The sequence below is a fragment of the Hyperolius riggenbachi genome, chromosome 8 (assembly GCF_040937935.1).
Source record: "Hyperolius riggenbachi isolate aHypRig1 chromosome 8, aHypRig1.pri, whole genome shotgun sequence".
Lineage (NCBI taxonomy): Eukaryota > Metazoa > Chordata > Amphibia > Anura > Hyperoliidae > Hyperolius > Hyperolius riggenbachi.
Window position 1 is genome coordinate 275,680,860 of NC_090653.1, and position 17,192 is coordinate 275,698,051.

Consider the following 17,192-nt stretch of genomic DNA (forward strand, 5'->3'; position numbering starts at 1 on the left):
AGCCGTCCTGTGCCTTCGCTGCAGCTCCGTTGGCTCCTGCTCACCTCCGGTGCAGATGCAAACCTCACCAAGTTGGCATATTCCTGCACTTCAGCGTGCAGCTCAATGAGTCGCACTGACATCATCCAAGCTGTACGGCGCCGGCCCAGAAGTACTGTACCTGTGCAGTACAGTCCGGATGCTGTCAGCACGACTCAGAGCCGCTTGTGCAGGTGCAGTCGGCATCTTGCGCCAGAGGGGACCCTGGGCCACCAGCAGGGAGTGGAGCTGCAGCGAGGGCACAGGATGGCTGGCGGAGGCTGGGGGAAGCCCCAGATAAGTGGATTTTTTTTTTACATTTTAATTGTTATCGGATGTGTTCTTTAAAACAATACGGAATGTATGCATTTTGGTAATACCTGTAGAGATAGTGGAGGGTTCTGTCACTACTGTGTGTGTAGATGTGTTGAGATAGTTCACTTATTTGTATAAGACACGAGCATGTTTTCAAACTCCTTTATTACTGTGTAATATTATTTTCTTTATATAGCGCTAACATCTTTCGTAGCGTTGTACATGTGTCATCGCCCAGGAATAATGGGCATCCGTATAGGGCTGGTACATTATACACTAGATCTGTTATCCTTTTCCCAGTGATGGAGATGTACGTGAGCGAGAGCAGCAGGAAGAGTCCAGTCCAGTGAGGAGAAGATCCAGAATTCTTGTTCTTCATGATTATCGGTCTGAATTGTTGGAAACTGCGTCATCATCCTGAAATACAATATCACGTCTTATTTAGTTGCGGAACAGTCATATGCAGTCCTAGGGCTGTTAGTAGTCTAAGGACTGTGCTGGCTATCTGCATGCACCTCATGTAACTATCACAAGTTCAACAGGCAGCCTAAACGGTCAATGGAATTCCATCTCCCAACTGAAAGTTCAGGAACCCACTAGCAGCACTTTTCTAAGCTCAAAGCATCCCTAAACTTGGCTCCACCGGTCTATTGTGGTGGGTATGTGGTGGGGATTCGTCAGTATTCCGCCATTTCTTGTACCAGTGGTCTTTAAAGAAACTCAGCTGAAAAAACAAGAGGTCTACCAGACGCAGGGTGCAGTCCCAATAGGATCCTGAGGCTTCCCTAATTGCAGCTAAGTATCTCTTCAGCTCGGGATCTCTTTAAGGGCTTGTTCACACTAGGGGCACTTTAAGCCTTTTTTCAAGCACAGGCGATTTTCAAAATTGCCCACAAAACGCTTGTGCAATGAATCTGAGAAGTTTCATATCGGCACATTTTGCAGAGCACAAAGCGGTACCCGTACCATTTCTAGGGTGATTTTGGTCTAATGGAAAGTATAGGAAGAGCGCTAAACGCTCACAAAATTGCTTTGTGCGGCAATTGCGTTTGTGATTTTAAGAATACATTGTATTTATTCTTTTCTGGGTCAAAGAGTTCACTTTCTGACTGATGTCAGGAAGTGAAAAAATAAATCGCTTACAAAAGCGCTTCGCACAAAATCGTAGCGCACAGTGGAGAGGGGGGGGGGGATAGAAAATCACTGCCGTCGGCGATTTCGAATCGCTTTTAGATGAGAACAGCGCCTGAGTGAACCACTGTGAACTTTAGATGGTGTAACACTCCAAGAAGGGACAGGATGAGAAACTGATGCAACTCCAAGTCAATGTAGATCAGTTTTATGGAAGAAAGTGGCAAATGTACAGAATATGAAAAGGAGTGTAAAGTATTACCAAACAGAAGCCCAGAGTGAGCATTCTGACGCCAACACCTTGTTCCTGATGAAGAGAAGACGCCCATGATATGCATTGTTTTGTGTGACTTTATCCACCCTGGCGTTCTATTGTTTGCGCCAGGGTGGATGCGCAGCACTATTTTTTGAATATTTTTTTTTAAATCATGTAGCTAGTAAGCACTTTGTTTTTTTTTTTTTAAAATTATGAAAATCGGCCCAGCGGGGCCAGAGCAGCGCCTTCCGGCGGTCATGGACGAGCTAGGCTCGTCCATACCGCCAAGAAGGTTAATATAGCAGGCACCTCCCAGGACCACCATACCTTTTAGCATCGAGTGGATCATTTCTAGGAATGACCGATCAGATTGAGTCATTCTGAAGTGATGCAGTGGACTAGTCGAATGAAGCAGAGGTGGGTTTTGCTGGGTCCATTTTCTGCATATTTTTGCAACAAATATTTTCATAATTCTGCATCAACTTAGTTATTTGGGTTGAAAAAAAGACATACATCCATCGAGTTCAACCAGAGAACAAGGTACAACACCAGCCTGCTCCCTGACATATCCCTGTTGATCCAGAGGAAGGCGAAAAACCCTTACAAGGCATGGTCCAATTAGCCCCAAAAGGGAAAAAAAATTCTTCCCGACTCCAGATGGCAATCGGATAAAATCCCTGGATCAACATCATTGGGCATTACCTAGTAATTGTAGCCATGGATGTCTTTCAACGCAAGGAAAGCATCTAAGCCCCCTTTAAATGCAGGTATAGAGTTTGCCATAACGACTACCTGTGCCAATGCATTCCACATCTTAATCACTCTTACTGTAAAGAACCCTTTCCTAAATAAATGGCTAAAGGTTTTTCCTCCATGCGCAGATCATGTCCTCTAGTCCTTTGAGAAGGCCTAGGGACAAAAAGCTCATCCGCCAAGCTATTATATTGCCCTCTGATGTATTTATACATGTTAATTATTTGCATCTCATTGTCCATCACGAGTCCCTATGTTATGCTGAGTCCCAGACCACCAAATAGCAGGCACTTCTGGAAACATCAAGTAAAGGGTTGCTGGATCATTTTTTCTGAGCTTAGGAAATGATCCCCATAGTCTATAGCAGCCTTATGCCTGGTACAGTAGCAGTAGTGGTATTAGAGGCGCCTACACTCTATTCCCTATGCTATCAAGGCATTTTGTATTGACCTGAGGAAGCGGGCCATGACCCGTGAAATGTGTTGTCAGATTGCTTTTTGGATAAAATCTTTGTTTTTCCAGTTGAAATGGTGTCTATATCTTCTGGAGAGGTGATTACCTCTCTTTTTATTATATACTGTCTTTTATTTAAAAATACTAAAATAGAACACACATTGGGTGCCTCCATCCTACCCGTTAACCCTGGTACACATGATGAGATTTTCTAGCAGATTTACTGCCAGATCGATTGTGTTGAACAGGTCCGATCTGATTTCCGATTGATTTTTTCATAGAAGTGAAAATCGAACGGAAATCAGATCGGACCTGTTGGAAATCTGGCAGTAAATCTGCTGGAAAATCTCATTGTGTGTACCTGGAATAGCATTCTACAGCCACAAGGCTGGGCTCAGGCGAAACAGAGAAAACCGGCACAGGGACTTTGGGCGCACTATGCGCCGTCATAGGTTGTAATGTGAATTAGGGCTATAGAGGTGCTCAGACTGGCAATACTCTGTGTGTTGGGGTAACTGTACCTGATCGTAGACCACATTATCAAAACCGCCATCATTGTCCATCTGATCGGGCAGCGCTGGAGAATCGTCTCGCTGCCGCCTCCATCTCCGGTACACCATGAGGAGCAGCAAGCAGAAGAGCAGGAAGATGATCACACTGATGACCGCGGCCCAGATTGTCCCCGAATTACTCTTCTTGGCTGAAAAGAGCCCCAAGATATTTCATTAAAGAAGACAAAAAGTTTGATCTTTCACTTAGAAAATACAGTAGACTCACAGTTAATCAGAGCTCTCAAACAAGCGGAAACAAATCCTGGCCTTGCAGGAATCAAAGCTATTTTTTGTGCTATTGTTATACAGTGATAAATAGGGCTGGATTTACCATAAGGCACTGTAGGCACATGCCTACAGGCGCCTGATAGGCGGCACACTCTGCTCCTCGAGCACCTCCCACTCTTTCCCTATGGAGACTCCTGATGAGAGTGTAAATGAGAGGCTACTCAGCAGGCTCTTGGCATTCCACTGACGAGATCTCCCTTCAGTGGGGGGCAACTTAATACTGAGGGGACCTCTAGCTACATAATAAGGAGCACCTGTAGCTACTTATGGTGGACAAGGGAACTAAGGGAGAAGTGACAGCTGGGCCAGCCAATGCACTTGTGGTGCGGTTCGGCACGAGTTTGCAGGTTTGTGGAAGGAAACTAAGGTGCCAGGGCATCATCTGTGCCTATAGGCTCCTGTGAGGTAAATCTGGGCCTGGTAATAAATCTGTGTTTACATTGTTTTTTTATTTCAAGTTTACTTTAAAAACAAATGAAGATGAATAGATACTCGCCTATGGACAGGGAAGGCTGTGGGTCCTATAGGGCTTTCCCGTTCCTCTCCTGATCCGCTCCTTTCCCCCGTTAGTCTCTGACCGATGGGTCGAAGGCTGCTCTCTTCTACCGCGTGAGGCTTTGGAAGTCTTCAGGAGCCCGAGTGCTCCTCTTACGTGTGTCCAGTACGGAGCTGCCCGTCTTCAGGGAGCACTCGGGCTCCTGAAGACTTCTGAAGCCTTCCTTGGCAGGAGATTTGAACAAGGGTTACACCGCTGGAACAAGGGGACCAGGAGAGGAATGAGAAGGCTCCTAGAGTCTCCCCCCTCCTAAGGCAAGTATGTTTTTTCATTTTAAAAACGCTTCAGGTTTGCTTTAAATGATACCCAGTGGTGGGGATATTGAGTCTATACACAGGCGTGGGCGTATGTGCAGAGCCTCGCCTATCTGTCAAATGAATCCTGAAAGGCTCCATATGTCCGTGAATTGCTCCGGTAGTGGAAGCGACTTTAGTAAGGTGGCAACCTTAGACCTGTAGTTACTCACTCTGCGCATGCGCAGTATGTCAGTTCCAACCTGTTCCTTAAATGAAATGAATGCTCCCTCTCTTGCAGCCTGTGCATCTCCTCTTATGATCTGCGGTATGTGACCCGCACAGACTGACATTGCGGGAGAAAGGCGAGCGTGGACAGAGGTTGCAACTGACATAAGGTGCATGCGCCGCAGATTGAGTGCCTACAGGTCAAAGGTTGGTGACTTACTAAAGTCGCAGCCACTACCGGAGCAACTCATGGACAAACAGAGCCACCCGGGGTTGAACAGAAAGATAGGTGAGGCTCTGCACACATGGCCACACCTGTGTATTAACTCCATTTCCCCACCACTGTTCACCTCTGGTATCCTTTAAAGAGAGACTGAAGCGAGAATAAATCTCGCTTCAGACCTCAGAGTTAGCAGGGGCATGTGTGCCCCTGCTAAAACGCCGCTATAGCGCGGCTTAACGGGGTCCCTTCACCCCCAAATCCCCCTCCGTAATGCAGGGGAGCGCTTCCTGGTTGAGGCAGGGCTAACCGTCGCAGCCCTGCCCCACGCGCGTCTGTCAGCGCGTATCTCCGCCTCTCCCCCGCCCCTCTCAGTCTTCCTTCACTGAGAGGGGCGGGGGAGAGGCGGCGATGCGCCGCTGACAGACGCAACTGGAGGCAGGGCTGCAGCCGTTAGCCCTGCCTCCAGGAGCGACCAAATGCACGACCAAGTCGTGCTGGGGTGGGTTTGGGGGTGAAGGGACCCCCTTTGTGCGGCGCGATAGCGGCGGTTTAGCAGGGGCACACGTGCCCCTGCTAACTTTGAGCTCTGAAGCGAGATTTATTCCCGCTTCAGAGTCTCTTTAACTAGTTCACCACTGAGGGGTTTTTCCCTTATGGACCAGAGTAACTTTCACATTTCAGCGGTCCTTCCTTTGATTCCCCAATAACTTTATCACAACTTATCACAACGAAATGATCTACATTATATCTTGGTTTTTTTTCGACAGCAGTTAGGATTTTCTTTGTGTACGTATTGCTAAGAATTATGGAAAATATAATTATTTCTCAGTTTTCATTAATTATAGTTTTAAAATAATATATGCTACTGTAATTTGAACCCACATATTGTATTTGCCTATTTATCCTAGTTATTATACCGTTTAAATTACGTCCCTATCACAATGTTTGGCAACAATATTTTATTTGGAAATATAGGTGTATTTTTTCAGTTTTGTGTCTGTCACAAATTTTAAGCCCACATTTGCAAAAATAACAGTAATATACCCTCTTTACACAGATATTAAAAATGGCTGAGTCCCTAAGGTAACTATGTTTTTGTTTTTTTTAACCACTTGCCGACCGCCTACTTCATATTGGCGGCGGCGGCAAAGTGGCAGCCCCAGGACCACGTAACGCAGAATGGCGTCAGGTCCTGGGGCACTGTTTTGCCGGGGAAGCGCCGGCGGGTTGTTAACCCGACGATCGCCGCATAGGAAGCGTATAATACACTTTGTAATGTTTACAAAAAGTGTATTATACAGGCTGCCTCCTGCCCTGGTGGTCCCAGTGTCCGAGGGACCACCAGGGCAGGCTGCAGCCACCCTAGTCTGCACCCAAACACACTGATCTGCCCCCCCCTGCCCCCTGATCGCCCACAGCACCCCTCAGACCCCCCCCTGCCCACCCCCCAGACCACTGTTTGCACACAATCACCCCCCTAATCACCCATCAATCACTCCCTGACACTATCTATCAACGCTATTTTTTTTTTAGTCCCTAAACTGCCCCCTGGGTACTCCTGATCACCCCCACCCCTCAGATTCTCCCCAGACCCCCCCCCCCCCCCCTGTGTACTGTATGCATCTATCCCCCCTGATCACCTGTCAATCACCCATCAATCACCCCCTGTCACTGCCACCCATCAATCAGCCCCTAATCTGCCCCTTGCGGGCAATCTGATCACCCACCCACACCAATAGATCGCCCGCAGATCCGACATCAGATCACCTCTCAAGTGCAGTGTTTACATCTGTTCTCTACTCTAAACACCCACTAATTACCCATCAATCACCCCCTATCACCACCCATCAGATTAGACCCTAATCTGCCCCTTGCGGGCACCCAATCACCCGCCCACACGCTCAGATTGCCCTCAGACCCCCCCTTATCAATTCGCCAGTGCATTATTTACATCCGTTCTTTCCTGTAATAACCCACTGATCACCTGTCAATCACCCCCTGTCACTGCCACCCATCAATCACCCCCTGTCACTGCCACCCATCAATCAGCTCCTAACCTGCCCCTTGCGGGCAATCTGATCACCCACCCATACCAATAGATCGCCCGCAGATCCGACGTCAGATCACCTCCCAAGTGCAGTGTTTACATCTATTCTCTCCTGTAAACACCCACTAATTACCCATCAATCACCCCCTATCACCACCTGTCACTGTTACCCATCAGATTAGACCCTAATCTGCCCCTTGCGGGCACCCAATCACCCGCCCCACACGCTCAGATTGCCCTCAGACCCCCCCCTTATCAATTCGCCAGTGCAATATTTACATCTGTTCTTCCCTGTAATAACCCACTGATCACCTGTCAATCACCTATCAATCACCCATCAATCAACCCCTGTCACTGCCACCCATCAATCACCCCCTATCACTGCCACCCATCAATCAGCCCCTAACCTGCCCCTTGCGGACAATCTGATCACCCACCCACACCATCAGATTGCCCCAAACCTACCCTCAGATCACCTCCAAAGTGCATTGTTTACATCTGTTCTGCCATCTAATCACCCACTGATCACCCATCAATCAGCCCCTGTCACTGCTACCCATCAGATTAGACCTCTATCTGCCCCTAGGGCACCCAATCACCCGCCCACACCCTCAGAACACCCTCAGACCCCAGCCCTGATCACCTCGCCAGTGCATTGCTTGCATCTATTCCCCCCACTAATCACACCTTGAGACACCCATCAATCACCTCCTGTCACCCCCTAACACACCTACCCATCAAATCAGGCCCTAATTTGCCCCATGTGGGCTCCTGATCACTCGGCCAAACCCTCAGATCCCCCTCAGACCCCCTTCCGATCACCTCCCCAGTGCATTGATTGCATCTATTTTCCCCTCTAACCACCCCCTGAGACACCCATCAATCACCTCCTGTCACCCCCCTAGCACTCCTATCCATCAGATCAGGCCCAATACAACCTGTCATGTAAGAGGCCACCCTGCTTATGACCGGTTCCACAAAATTCGCCCCCTCATAGACCACCTGCTATCAAAATTTGCAGATGCTTATACCCCTGAACAGTCATTTTGAGACATTTGGTTTCCAGACTACTCACGGTTTAGGGACCCTAAAATGCCAGGGCAGTATAGGAACGCCACAAGTGACCCCATTTTAGAAAGAAGACACCCCAAGGTATTCCGTTAGGTGTATGAAGCGTTCATAGAAGATTTTTATTTTTTGTCAAAAGTTAGCGGAAATTGATTTTTATTGTTTTTTCACAAAGTTTCATTTTTCACTAACTTGTGACAAAAAATAAGATCTTCTATGAACTCGCCATACACCTAACGGAATACCTTGGGGTGTCTTCTTTCTAAAATGGGGTCACTTGTGGCGTTCCTATACTGCCCTGGCATTTTAGGGTCCCTAAACCGTGAGGAGTAGTCTAGAAAACGAATGCCTTAAAATGACCTGTGAATAGGATGTTAGGCCCCTTAGAGCACCTAGGCTGAAAAAAAGTGTCACACATGTGGTACCGCCGTACTCAGGAAAAGTAGTATAATGTGTTTTGGGGTGTATTTTTACACATACCCATGCTGGGTGGGAGAAATCTCTCTGTAAATGGACAATTGTGTGTAAAAAAAATCTAATATGTCATTTACAGAGATCTTTCTCCCACCCAGCATGGGTATATGGAAAAATACACCACAAAACACATTATACTACTTCTTCTGAGCACGGCAGTACCACATGTGTGGCACTTTTTTGCAGCCTAACTGCACTAAAGGGCCCAAAGTCCAATGAGTACCTTTAGGATTTCACAGATCATTTTGCGACATTTGGGTTCAAGACTACTCCTCACGGTTTAGGGCCCCTAAAATGCCAGGGCAGTTTAGGAACCCCACAAGTAACCCCATTATAGAAAGAAGACACCCCAAGGTATTCCATTAGGAGTATAGTGAGTTCATAGAAGATTTTATTTTTTGTCACAAGTTAGCGGAACTTGATTTATATTGGGGTTTTTTTCACAAAGTGTCAATTTCCGCTAACTTGTGACAAAAAATAAGATCTTCTATGAACTCACCGTACTACTAACGGAATACCTTGGGGTGTCTTCTTTCTAAAATGGGGTCACTTGTGGGGTTCCTATACTGCCCTGGCATTTTAGGGGCCCTAAACCGTGAGGAGTAGTCTAGAATCCAAATGTCTCAAAATGACCTGTGAATAGGACGTTAGGCCCCTTAGCGCACCTAGGTTGCAAAAAAGTGCCACACACATGTGGTATTGCCCTACTCAGGAGAAGTAGTATAATGTGTTTTGGGGTGTATTTTTACACATACCCATGCTGGGTGGGAGAAATATCTCTGTAAATGACAATTTTTTGATTTTTTACACACAATTGTCCATTTACAGAGATATTTCTCCCACCCAGCATGGGTATGTGTAAAAATACACCCCAAAACACATTATAATACTTCTCCTTAGTACGGCGATACCACATGTGTGGCACTTTTTTGCACCCTAACTGCGCTAAGGGGCCCAAAGTCCAATGAGTACCTTTAGGATTTCACAGGTCATTTTGCGACATTTGGTTTCAAGACTACTCCTCACGGTTTAGGGCCACTAAAATGCCAGGGCAGTATAGGAACCCCACAAATGACCCTATTTTAGAAAGAAGACACCCCGAGGTATTCCGTTAGGAGTATGGTGAGTTCATAGTAGATTTTATTTTTTGTCACAAGTTAGCGGAAAATGACACTTTGTAAAAAAAAACAATTAAAATCAATTTCCGCTTACTTGTGACAAAAAATAAAATCTTCTATGAACTCACCATACTCCTAACGGAATACCTTGGGGTGTCTTCTTTCTAAAATGGGGTCATTTGTAGGGTTCCTATACAGCCTTGGCATTTTAGGGGCCCTAAACCGTGAGGAGTAGTCTTGAAACCAAATGTCGCAAAATGACCTGTGAAATCCTAAAGGTACTCATTGGACTTTGGGCCCCTTAGCGCAGTTAGGGTGCAAAAAAGTGCCACACATGTGGTATCGCCATACTCAGGAGAAGTAGTATAATGTGTTTTGGGGTGTATTTTTACACATACCCATGCTGAGTGGGAGAAATATCTCTGTAAATGGACAATTGTGTGTAAAACAAATCAAAAAATTGTCATTTACAGAGATATTTCTCCCACCCAGTATGGGTATGTGTAAAAATACACCCCAAAACACATTATACTACTTCTCCTGAGTACGGTAATACCACATGTGTGGCACTTTTTTGCAGCCTAACTGCGCTAAGGGGCCCTAAGTCCAATGAGCACCTTTAGGCTTTACAGGGGTGCTTACAATTTAGCACCCCCCAAAATGCCAGGACAGTAAACACACCCCACAAATGACCCCATTTTGGAAAGTAGACACTTCAAGATATTCAGAGAGGGGCATGGTGAGTCCGTGGCAGATTTCATTTTTTTTTGGTCGCAAGTTAGAAGAAATGGAAACTTTTTTTTTCCTTTTTTTTTTGTCACAAAGTGTCATTTTCCGCTAACTTGTGACAAAAAATAAAATCTTCTATGAACTCACCATGCCTCTCAGTGAATACTTTGGGATGTCTTCTTTCCAAAATGGGGTCATTTGGGGGGTATTTATACTATCCTGGAATTTTAGCACCTCATGAAACATGACAGGGGGTCAGAAAATTCGGAGATGCTTCAAAATGGGAAAATTCACTTTTAGCACCATAGTTTGTAAACGCTATAACTTTTACCCAAACCAATAAATATACACTTAATGGTTTTTTTTTTAATCAAAGACATGTAGCAGAATAACTTTCGCGCTCAAATGTATAGGAAATTTTACTTTATTTGAAAAATGTCAGCACAGAAAGTAAAAAAAGTAATTTTTTTGACAAAATTAATGTCTTTTTTGATGAATATAATAAAAAGTAAAACTCACAGCAGCAATCAAATCGCACCAAAAGAAAGCTGCATTAGTGACAAGAAAAGGAGGTAAAATTCCTTTAGGTGGTAGGTTGTATGACCGAGCAATAAACCGTTAAAGCTGTAGTGGTGTGAATGGAAAAAAAGGCTCTGGTCCTTAAGGGGTTTTATGACTGCAGTCCTTAAGTGGTTAAATATAATTTTTATTTTTTATAAAGTGTTTTATCTTGGTAACTAATTAATAATAATAATATAGTATAGTTGAGCGCTGTCTGTGCATGGCAATATTACCGAACATTTGTGCATCAAGCCCAATGCGTGCGGTGCCTGGAAATGATGTTGATAAGGGCAGGCCTCATCTCCTGCTAAAGGGACTAAACTTTATGGAAAATGTCTTGATGATGGTAACAGTTGCCGTTATTGGCTTGTCCAGCTTTGATGAGCAGCATGATGGTATCACTACTAGGGATTATCTATGAGATGCAAATCATTTCTCCTTGCATTACATATTCATGTAAATGATATGCAGCTTGAAATAAGACCAATCAGAATAGCTTCCTGTCAGTTGTTATATGTCTGATTAAGCTGCATGAAATGGACATGAAATGTGAATGTTAGGAGAAATGATTTGCATCTCTCCCTATCAGCTCGTGCCCAGCCCCGGACGTACCTGGCTTTTTCGGCTCCGCATTACAGAGTAAGTCGGGGGTGTACTTCACATTGTCTACGGACACAACGGCGCTGTGCGGGCGAGAGCCCTTCGATGCCTCAAATACGATCTGTAAGAGATGGAAGATCAGGCAGGACAACATAATCGCTGGCTGAGGCCCACGGATGGGCCACGAGATGCTGATAATTACCAGTCAGGCCCGGGGCACACCAAAACCCGCTAGTAGATCCGCAAAATGCTAGCAGATTTTAAAACGCGCTTTTTTATTTTTTTTTGAGGCGTTTTGATTTCAGTGTAACATATTTCGGTACTTATCCGTTAGCCGGGCGCATCTGGCAGTGGCGCTAATTACTATTCCCCCTCCAGGCCGCCATGGATAGTAGGGAAAGATGTAACTCTGGTGGTGTTTTGTCGCCACCTAGAGGATTCGCCCGGCTAACGGATAAGTACCCATATTTCATATATTGTTACAGTAAAGCTGTTAGTGAACAGCTTCTGTAACAAAACCGCCTGGCAAACCGCTCTGAAGTGCCATTTTTCAGAGCGGTCTGCGTTTTTCCTATACTTAACATTGAGGCAGAAACGCCTCCGCAATCCAAAAAATGCCTCACCCCGGGAGGATTCGTTTCTGCAAAACGCCTCCCGCTCTGGTGTGCACCAGCCCATTGAGATACATTGACCAAGCGTATCCACAGCCGCAAGCGGCTGCAAAAATGCTCAAGAAGCCGCTCGGTATGCCCCAGCCCTTAGACGTTGTCAGGGCAGAAGGCCGAAACCTTGGTGGGAAGAGGAGAGCGGGCAATCTTTCCTGATATGCCAGTAGTGGCAGTGGTTTATAGAGCATATTATATGTGATTTCATGCAACAGGGTCCTTTGTGCCTGGACTCTCAATGTGAGCTGTTGTTTTGCAGCAGGGTGCATGGACCCTCAGTGTGAGTTGTTTTGCAGCAGGGTCCAGGGTGCATGGACCCTCAGTGGGAGCTGTTTTGCAGCAGGGTCCAGCTGGGCGTACATTTGAATACGGCGCTGGTAGACTTGGGCGCAGGATCCAGCTGTTAAATGGCTGGTCCTGCTTCTGCACAAGTCCGGGGCGTTTTAATTACTATTCCCCCTCCAGGCCGACATGGATAGTGGGGGAATGAAATAATTCGGCTTCCAGCGATTGCTGGAGGCCGAATTATTGTGTTTTTTAAACAACTTCGGCTCCGTCTTCTGACGGAGCCGACCTTCCTCACTGAGCGCCGCTATAGACTGATTCCTATTACAGTCTATGGCGGCGCTGGCTGCGCCCAAAGCTAGCAGCGCTGAAAAGCACTGCTCCGTCCAGCTGGACCCTCAATGTGAGTTGTTGTTTTGCAGCAGGGTCCAGTGTGCATAGACCCTCAGTGTGAGTTGTTGTTTTGCAGCAGGGTCCAGTGTGCATGGACCCTCAGTGTGAGTTGTTGTTTTGCAGCAGGGTCCAGTGTGCATGGACCCTCAGTGTGAGTTGTTGTTTTGCAGCAGGGTCCAGTGTGCATGGACCCCCAGTGTGAGTTGTTGTTTTGCAGCAGGGTCCAGTGTGCATGGACCCTCAGTGTGAGTTGTTGTTTTGCAGCAGGGTCCAGGGTGCATGGACCCTCAGTGTGAGTTGTTGTTTTGCAGCAGGGTCCAGTGTGCATGGACCCTCAATGTGAGTCGTTGTTTTGCAGCAGGGTCCAGGGTGCATGGACCCTCAGTGTGAGTTGTTGTTTTGCAGCAGGGTCCGGTGTGCATGGACCCTCAGCGTGAGTTGGTATTTTAATTTATCATATGTGGTTTTATTAAAGAGTACCTCCCTGTGCAGTTAAAGGGAACCTTAACTGAGAGGGATATGGATGTTACTTTTTAAACAATACTAGTTGCCTGGCAGGGCTGCTGATCTCTTTGGCTGCAGTAGTGGCTGAATCACACGCCTGAAACAAGCATGCAGCTAATCCAGTCTGGCTTCAGAGCACCTGATCTGCATGCTTGTTCAGGGGCTGTGGCTAAAAGTATTAGAGACACAGGATCAGCAGGAGAGTCAGGCAACTGGTATTATTATAAAAGCAAACATCCATATCCTTCTCAGTTTAGGTTCCCTTTAAGTGTAGCCTGACTGTGGCTTCTGTACCTTGGTGGAGGCCACATCACTGTTTTGTGAGCACTAGGTGACTGCAGGCAGCACAGAGGAGAGGTTTGCACTGCTCAAGTAGGGAGTAGGGATTATTAAAGAGATGCACATTCTTTATGCAAATTTACATGCAAATATATGCATCTTCAAAATGGACTAATCAATTTAAACCTGAGTTTAAATTGATTGGTTCATTTTCAAACTGCATACATTTGCATAAAAATGTGCATCAGCTCAGAAAAAATTGCATCTCATTGATCATCCCTAGCACTGAGGCATACACAGCATAGATCTACTGTATGGCCCAGTGCACACCAAAAACCTCTAGCAGACCTGCAAAACGCTTGAGGTTTTTGAAGCAGATTTCAGAGCGATTCTAGGTTTGTTTAGAGACGTTTTCTAAACATGCCTGGCGTTTTTTTGGAGCGTTTTTGTGTAGCAGATATCATACATTGTTACAGTAAAGCTGTTACTGAACAGCTTCTGTAACAAAAACGCCTGGAAAACCGATCTGATCTGGCGTTTTTCAGAGCCGTTTTCCACTTTCCTATACTTTAACATTGAGGCAGAAACGCCTCAGAAATCTAAAAAATGCTGCAACCCCCTAATTTGCGTTTGTGGAAAAAACAACCCGCTCTGGTGTGCACCAGCCCATTCACTTTCATTAGCCAAGCGGTTTTCCCCCTGCAAGCATTTTAAAAAACGCCCCAAAACCGCTCTGGTGTGCACCAGCCCTATGTCAGCATTCTCTTTATTTTAATAATAAAGGTTCCTTCTAAGGGGGTGTGCAGGTGGCCATATTATCTACCTATTCTCTGGATACCGCCGGGAGTATCTGGAGAAGGAGCTACAAGCCCACTTTTCCCTTTCCACATTTCACACGAGCCACTGTCCCAAAGCTGACCGCCATTTTCTTGTGGACTGAAAGGACAATGGACAGGAAGGACAATAGACATGCTCTCACATACAGGGATGTTACCTGGAACTCCACAGTGCTGTTGAGCTGCAGCTGCTGCTCCTGCCAGTCCGTGCTGTGATAGCCATGCAGTACCCACACAGGCAGCAGCCCCTTCTCACTGGTCAGATACACAATCAACTCCCCCAGATCTGGAATGGACAGAGAGCAGTCAGAACACCAGCCACATGTCAAGGCTGTGCAGGACATTTCACAAATGTGCAGGGAAACATAGTGAATAATACTTCATACACACTTGAGCTAAAAGTCTTTGGAAAAGGCAAGATCACAGACCAATTTTACCCCCTTCAATGTAGTATGAGAGCCATACTCTACACAGTCTATTCTATGGTGCTGCACTCCCCATCAGATAAAATCTTTGCAAGATGCTGCACACAAAGATGCCCGGGTACTTATCAGTTAGCCGGGCGCATCCGGCAGGTGGCGCTAATTACTATTCCCCCTCCAGGCAGACATGGATAGTAGGGAAAGAGGTACTTATCCGTTAGCCGGGCGCATCCGGCAGGTGGCGCTAATTACTATTCCCCCTCCAGGCCGACATGGATAGTAGGGAAAGATGTAACTCTGTTGGAGTTTTGTCGCCACCTGCCGGATGCGCCCGGCTAACGGATAAGTACCGGGAAAGATGTAACTCTGGTGGAGTTTTGCCGCCACCTAGAGGATGCGCCCGGCTAACGGATAAGTACCGATGCCCGTACACACTCAAAAGATCATTATCTGCAAAAGATCTGTTCCTGCAAAAAATCCATTCCTGCAAAATGCATTCATAGTCTATGAGATCTGCAGATCCTCATACACACCTGGTTTAACAGACTTCATCTGCATATCTGGCAATCATCTGCAGATCTGAAAATCCATCCTGGTGGATCTGATCTGCAGATGATTGTCTGTTAAACCAAGTGTGTATGAGGATCTGCAGATATCATAGACTATGAATGCATTTTGCAGGAATGGATTTTTTGCAGGAACAGATCTCTTGCAGATACTGATCTTTTGAATGTGTACAGGCATCTTTGTGTGCAGCATCTTGCAAAGATTTTATCTGATGGGGAGTTCAGCTCCATAGAATAGACTGTGTAGAGTATGGCTCTCATACTACATGGAAGGGGGTACAATTGGTCTGTGATCTTGCCTTTTCCAAAGACTTTTATCTCAAGTGTGTATGAAGCATAACTCGGCACTATGCTGTATAAGATGAGTCAAGTTGAGCTTGTTATACAGATATTGAATTTTCCAACTGATTTGATCGCTTTGACACTGCCAAAACCTGATGCGACCAGCCTGCCTGATTGATCGACTTTTTGCCAATTTACAGAAGTTTGAATTAAAGTTGTTTGGACAAGTTGGAAAATCTTCATTGAGCAGGAGAAGGTGGAATGGCTGGAGATCGATAGACGCATGTAGATTCATCAAAGGCCACATACACACATCAGACCATAGTCTTTTGCAAATGAAAGTTCACAGACCAATCTTACCACCCTTCCTGTAGTATGAGAGCCATACTCTACACAGTCTTTTCTATGGAGCTGAACTCCCCATCAGACAGAAATCTTTGCAAGATGCTGCACACAAAGATGCTGTACAGATCATCATACACACCTTGTTTGACATTCTTCTGCAGATCAGACAATCATCTGCAGATCTGAAAATCCATCCTGGTGGATCTGATCTGCAGATGAATGTCTGTGTGTATGAGGATCTGCAGATATCATAGACTATGAATACATTTTGCAGGAACGGATCTTTTGCAGGAACAGATCTCTTGCAGATACTGATCTTTTGAATGTGTACAGCATCTTTGTGTGCAGCATCTTGCAAAGATTTCTGTCTGATGGGGAGTTCAGCTCCATAGAATAGACTGTGTTAGGTATGGCTCTCCTACTATATGGAAGGGGGTAAAATTGATCTGTGATCTTTCATTTTCAAAAGACTATGGTCTGATGTGTGTATGTGGCCTAAAGTGTGGTAAACCTAAAGTGACAAAGCATGACTGCGATACTTTACTAGTGCGGCTGCTATTACATGCAGGAAACAACGCTATCCCTACACTTAAAGGATACCCGAAGTGACATGTGACATGATGAGATAGACATGGGTATGTACAGTGCCTAGCACACAAATAACTATGCTGTGTTCCTTTTTTTTCTCCATCTGAAACCGTTAAATATCAGGTATGTAAGTGGCTGACTCAGTCCTGACTCAGACAGGAAGTGACTACATTGTGACCCTCACTGATAAGAAATTCCCCTTTTTATCTCTTTCCTGTTCTCAGAAGCCATTTTCTGCTAAGAAAGTGTTTTATAGTTGGAATTTCTTATCAGTGAGGGTCACACTGTAGTCACTTCCTGTCTGAGTCAGGACTGAATCAGCCACTTACATACCTGATATTTAACTCTTTCAGACAGAGAAAGAAAAAAAGGAACATAGCATAGTTATTTGTGTGCTAGGCACTGTACATACATATGTCTATCTC

General features: G+C 45.7%; 1 protein-coding gene across 1 annotated transcript in view; it reads right to left on the bottom strand.

Annotated features, from left to right (window-relative positions):
* Positions 1–481: 481 nt before the first annotated feature.
* The window catches only part of MAMDC4 (MAM domain containing 4), a 138,309-nt gene continuing 121,598 nt past the window's right edge, over positions 482–17,192 (bottom strand). The window contains exons 26-29 of the mRNA XM_068248950.1: positions 14,723–14,850; positions 11,615–11,723; positions 3,448–3,626; positions 482–750 (exon numbers count right to left, since the gene is read on the bottom strand). Of these exons, the coding sequence (XP_068105051.1) occupies positions 715–750; positions 3,448–3,626; positions 11,615–11,723; positions 14,723–14,850 (452 nt within the window). The 3' untranslated portion in view covers positions 482–714. The remainder of the gene's footprint in view (positions 751–3,447; positions 3,627–11,614; positions 11,724–14,722; positions 14,851–17,192) is intronic.